The sequence below is a fragment of the Orbicella franksi genome, chromosome 15 (assembly GCF_964199315.1).
Source record: "Orbicella franksi chromosome 15, jaOrbFran1.1, whole genome shotgun sequence".
Taxonomy (NCBI): Eukaryota; Metazoa; Cnidaria; class Anthozoa; order Scleractinia; family Merulinidae; genus Orbicella; species Orbicella franksi.
In genome coordinates, this window is record NC_138159.1 from 18,552,898 (window position 1) to 18,558,897 (window position 6,000).

General features: G+C 37.5%; 1 protein-coding gene across 1 annotated transcript; it reads left to right on the forward strand.

Annotated features, from left to right (window-relative positions):
- The first annotated feature begins 1,210 nt into the window (after positions 1 to 1,210).
- Positions 1,211 to 2,017, forward strand: LOC145469036 (protein phosphatase 1 regulatory subunit 3D-like). The gene has a single exon (XM_081452686.1). It carries the CDS (start codon positions 1,365 to 1,367, stop codon positions 1,977 to 1,979), a length of 615 nt encoding a protein of 204 aa, XP_081308812.1. The 5' UTR covers positions 1,211 to 1,364; the 3' UTR covers positions 1,980 to 2,017.
- The last annotated feature ends 3,983 nt before the right edge of the window (positions 2,018 to 6,000 follow it).

Consider the following 6,000-nt stretch of genomic DNA (forward strand, 5'->3'; position numbering starts at 1 on the left):
ACAATTCAATGCAATTGTGCTGATTGCCCGGAGGTACTGTCAGAAAAATTGGGTAGAGGTGTGCGACCCGCACCCAAAACCCTTACCCTATTTAAGACTAAAATCTGCGATTTTAGAAACTCTCTTTATGACCTAACCAAAAATTTTATACTCTTTTAAGACCTGACCCTTAAATCCATACCTTTCAGTCAAACCTGCCTTATAATTAGTTCCCCAGCTTAGACCGATGTTTAAGGCATTGAGAAGGGCTTTTGTTGATAATCTTATCGATAAAGCTGAAATATCTCAGCTTTGTCTTAAAAAAAAAAAAAATACCCATTTCAAGACTAGAAAACAAAACCCATACCCTATTTGAGATCAAAATGGCCAAAATCGATACCCTATTTCTAACCAAACCGGCTAAAGAATCATACCCTTTGGGGTCGCACATACCTATATGGCCCATATAAGGGAGTAGCCCCCTCCCCCGGAGAGGAGGGGCGATATTAACGGTATCTATAGGAACGAAATGAGATAATTCAAAGTGCAACGGCATTTTTGCGTCTACATGCATTAAGTCACGGTTTTTTACCTTTCAATCAATAAAACCCTTATAAAAACCGTTGCAAACCTTGCCACTCAAACACAAAACGTATTTCTCGGTCAAGAGAGAGGCTTGTAGGTACGTTTGGGGACTATTAATTCTGTGGTATAATCTTACATTGTGGATCAAAGTTGTCTTACCCGTTAGGAAAAGGAAAAAGTTTTGATACAACAGTAAGTACTAAAATAAAAACTTTTCTTTTCGAAATCTTTAGATCCTTTTAGTGACTTCTTAAAATTTGCATGTATGTATTTTTAGAATTTTTCTCTCTCTACGATTTTTATTTGATAATTCAGTTATCTAGTGGGTCCTAGTGCATCTACGAATGCGCTCTCTTGATAAAAATTGCTCTAAATACACTAACAATTAGATTACAATAGCGTTGTAAGAATCGAATTATCTAGCGGTGATGAAAAACAGGCACTTAGTACTTTGAAAGCCATTTTTCTCATTCTTTTTTCTTCTACTGAAGTCTGAAGTAACGCAATTCTTACATTTACGTTACGCGCCACATTAGAATCCAAAGCTAAAGTCGTCAGTTCGGATACAGTATCTTCGGGTAGAAGAATTAAATACACGCTTTTAACCTAAAGAGATTAGAATTAGAGTCATAAGACAAACGATCTTTGCAAATTCACCAAAACCAATCATTCAATTCTAACTCACAACCTTTGAAAAGCGTGACAGTTTTCATAGGTACGCATGTCGTGCAAAGTCAACATAACACAAGGTCAACTTTACTCGACAACCCTCTTGACAGTTGTCCGGTACTCGTACAGCAATGAAAACGAACGGACAGGTTGAGGACTCTGGGCCAACTTCTACAACGTCCAGGGTGAAAAGAGTTTTGTTTGCGGATTTTGTTGGCCTAAAGCTTGAGTTTGTAAGAACCATTACACCCTCCAGCAGCGAAGACAACTTATGTACACTAGACAACGCGTTATGGAAAACCAACTGTGACGACACTAAGGCACCAAGAAAGCGGGTAAAATGTCTGTACCCGTGTTTCGTTCAACCTCCAGAATCGACAGACAGTTTCATGAAGAGGGTTTACGGCCAGAATGTGTGCCTCGAGTACATCGTGTGCAATAACTTAGTTATCACCGGGCTTATTCGGGTGACAAATTTATCTTACATGAAAGAGGTGACTGTCAGATTTACACTTAATGGATGGGAGACGTATCGAGACATTTGGGCGGATTTCATGTCCACTTGCTCGGATGGCAGAACAGAAACGTTTAGTTTTCGTATCTCAATACCTCATGACTTTGAAATAAATCGGCATATGGAGTTTGCAATCCGCTATCGCGTTTCACACAAGGAGTTTTGGGATAATAATGGCCGTAACAATTACCATGTTCGGTGTTCAGAAAGGCTCGCTCCACAAACGGAATAAAACGATAAAACAGGAATACTTTTATCCGAGAGAACGACCATGGCTGGCATGTCCTTTTCGAGACGACTTTTCTAATTTGTCCGAGAAAAGCAGGTTGACTAGAAATGTTTCCTAGACATTGTTTATGAACACTTCCCTTAAAAGAAATTAGTTATACCAATATAACAATCTAACAATTTCCCCTTGAGAAGTGCAAAGTGTGTATCCTCCGACAAATTTCGTTGAGTGTTAGCCCTTTGCATAGACAGACACTTGTTATTTTTGTAAAGCAAGAAGGCTTCCGGTCTTAATGTCATTTACATTATCTCTGTAAAAACGTGCACAATATAATGTTCATACATTTTTCTCCAACTTCTTCATTAGTTAGTTTGTCACACTGATTTTGATATTTTTCACTTGGTCGGAAAATACATTAGTCACAGCTTGAAAACCATGCCAGACGTAAATTGAAATGCTGTGCAAAATACATACTTAAGACGTCAACATCATGACATCCGCCTTTGTATTCAGGAAATTAATCTTTGCCGTAATAAAATAAAAGAAGTCAACAGTCAGTCAAACATGTTGTAAACGATTAGTTTAATTTAAAAATTTATCTCATTGTGATGTAGACTGAGTGGGCCAAAATTAAAAACAATGTAGATTGCATTTCTTTATGTTGTATTCCTTATCAAATGCTGAAATCAGATTTCATGTTCATGTCATTTATAGTCATGTCATGTATTTTAGGCAACTGCAATTGCTAAAACAACTATCACTGACTAAACATCTACAACACACACTGCCTGTACAACATCAGGTATAAACTCGACTATTGCTAACGACTGGTAGAGATTTTAGAATTAGCTGTATATATGATTGAGCATTCAGAAACTTAACGAGGGTAGAATAAGTGATAGTTGAAGACAATGATCAAGTAATGACATTGGTTATAATTCTAAGAGAAGAAAGAGGTGCTGGAGTTACTGTTACTTAAATAGTTAATCTAAAAATTATAAATTAAACTGTAAGAAGTGATGTCACATACATTTCTAAAGAAATGTAGAAGTTAAATTACTGATGACGATACTTAAAGTTCGGGTGATTGTTAAGTCCAGAAGAATTAGTTCCAGTGGAAGGGTAGGAGATGGAGTAAGCAGTGGTGTAATTAGCCACAGCTGTAGAGAAAAACATGGAGTAAGTGGTGGTAAAATTAGACAAAGTTGTAAAGAAAGAGATGTCGCAACTGGTGATGTAATTAGTTACGATTGTCGATCTAGATAAAGAGGTCGAGTAAGTGGTGGTGTCATAAGTCACAGTTGTAGAGTAAGATATGGTGTAAGTGGTGTTGTAATTTCTCACAGTTGTAGATTAAGAGGTGTAGTAAAATTAGTCAAAATTATAGAGTAAGGGTGGAGAAAGTGGTGGTGTAATTACTGTCAGTGATAGAATAAAATATGGTGTAAATAGTGCTGTAGTTACTCATAGTTGCTGATGAAGACGTGGTGCAAGTGGTTGTGTAATTAGTCACAGTTGTAGAGTAAGAAATGGAGTAAGTGGTGGTGTAATAAATCACAGTTGTAGATTAAGAGGTGGAGTAAATGGTTGTGTAATTAAGAGTGGAGTAAGTGATGGTGTAATTCCTCACAGTGATAATGAAAAGATGGTATAAATGGTGTTGTAATTACTCAGAGTTGTAGATTAAGAGGTGGAGTAGATGGTTGTGCAATTAGTCACAGTTAACTTTGTAGAGTAAGAGATCGTGTAAGTGGTAGTCTAATCAATCATAGCTGTGAAGTAAGAGATGGTGAAAGTACTGGTGTAAAAATTCACAGTTGTTGAATGAGAGATGGAGTAAGTGGTCGTGTAATTAGTCACAGTTGTAGTGTAATTAGCATTAGTTGTCAAGTAAGAGATCTTGAAAGTGGTGGTGTAATTAGTCAAAATTGTAGAGAAAAACATGAAGTACGTGGTGGTGTAATTAGTCACAGTTTTAAAGTAAGATATGGTGAAAGTGGTCAGTCACTGTTGTAGAGTAACAGATTGTACAAGTAAAGATGTAATTACTCACAGTTGTAGAGTAAGAGATGGAGAAAGTTGTGGTGTAATAGGTCACGGTTCCAGAGTAAGATAGGCTGTAAGTGGTGGTGTAATTTGTCACTGTTCTGGAGTAACAGATTGTACAAGTGGTGGTGTAATAAGTCACAGTTGTAGACTAAGAGATGGTGAGTGGTGGTGTAATTAGTCGTTGAAGAAGTCGCTGAAGAGTCAGATATGGTGTAGGTGGTACTGTAATTAGTCACTGTGGTAGAGTAAGATATGGTGTAAGTGACGGTGTAATAAGTCACAGTTGTAGAGTAAGATATGGTGTAAGCGGTGGTGTCATTAGTCAAAGTTGTAGAGAAAGAGGTAGAGAAAGTGTGGGTCTAATTAATCACAGTTGTAGAGTAAGAGGTGGAGGAAAGTGGTGGTGTAATAAGTCACAGTTGTAGAGTAAGAGGTGTTGTAACTATCAGTGGGGGCACTAATCATCGTTTCAGAGCAAGAGATACTGAAACAGGTGGTGTAATCATAGTTGAAAGGTAAGAGATAAAGTAGGTGGCGGAGTAATTAGTCACAGTTTTAAAGTAATAGATGGAGTTAGTGGTGGTGTAATTACTAACAGTCTTAGATTAAGAGGTGGTGTAATTAGTCACAGTTGTAGAATAAGAGATGGTGTAAGTGGTGCTGTAATCAGTTACAGTTGTAGGGTAAGAGGTGGTGTAAGTAGGTGTAATTAGTTACAGTTGAAGAGTGAGAGATGGTGTAAGTGATGGTGTAATTAGGAACAGTTTTCGCGTAAGAGATGGTGTAAGTGGTGTTGTAATTAATAACAGTTGTTGCGTAAGAGGGAATGTAAGTACTGGTGTAATAAGTAACAGTTGTAGAGTAAGAGGTGGTTTAACTGGTGGTGTAATTAGTCACACTTGTAAAGTAAGAGGTGGAGTAAGTGTTGGTGGAATTAGTGACAGTTGTACAGAAATAGATGTAGTAAGTGGTGGTGTAATTAGTCACAATTGTAGAGTAAGAGGTTGAGTAAGTGGCTGTGCAATTAGTGACAGTTGTAGAGTAAGAGATTGTGTAAGTGGTGGTGTAAATTGTCACAGTTGCAGAGTAATAAATGGTGTAAGTCTTGGTTTAATAACTTACAATTGTTTTGTAAGATCTAGAGGTGGTGTAATTAGTGACTGCTGTAAAGTAACAGATGGTGAAAGTGGTGGTGTAATTAGTTACATTTGTAGAGTAAAAGGTGGTTATGAGTAAGTGGTGGTTTAATGAGTCACAGCTGTAGAGCAAGAGTTGGTGTTATTAGTCACTGTGGTAGAGTAACAGATGGTACAAGTGTTGGTGTAACTAGTCGCAGTTGTAGAGTAAAAGATGGTATAACTGGTGGTGTCATTATACTCACAGTTTTAGAGTAAGAGGTGTAGTAAGTGGTGGTGTAATTAGACACATTTATAGAGCAAGAAATGGAGTAAGTTGTGTAATTATTCACAGCTGTAGACTAAGATTTGTAGTAAGTGGTGGTGTAATTAGTCTTAGTTGTGGAGTAAGAGGTGGAGTAAGTGGTGGTGTAATTACCCACGGTGGTAAAGCAAAAGATGATGTAAGCGGTGTTGTAATTACTCAGAGTTGTAGATTAAGAGGTTGTGTAAGTGGTTGTATAATTGCTCACAGTTGTAGAGTAAGAGGTAGAGTAAAGGGTGGTGTAATAAATCACAGTTGTAGAATAAGAGATAAAGAGAGTAGAGTGTAGAGTGCAGAGTAAGAGGTGTAGTAAGTTGTGGTATAATTAGTCACAGTTTAGGAGTAAGAGGTGGAGAAAGTGGTGGTGTAATACGTTACAGTTGTAGAGTAAGAGGTGAATTAAGTGGTAGCCTGACATGTAATTGGTTACAGCTTTAGAGTAAGAGGTGGAGTAAGTGGTAATTTGATGGGGTAAGAAGTCTAGTAAGGGAGAGTATTAGGGTAAGATATTGAATAAGAAGTACAGTAGTGGAGT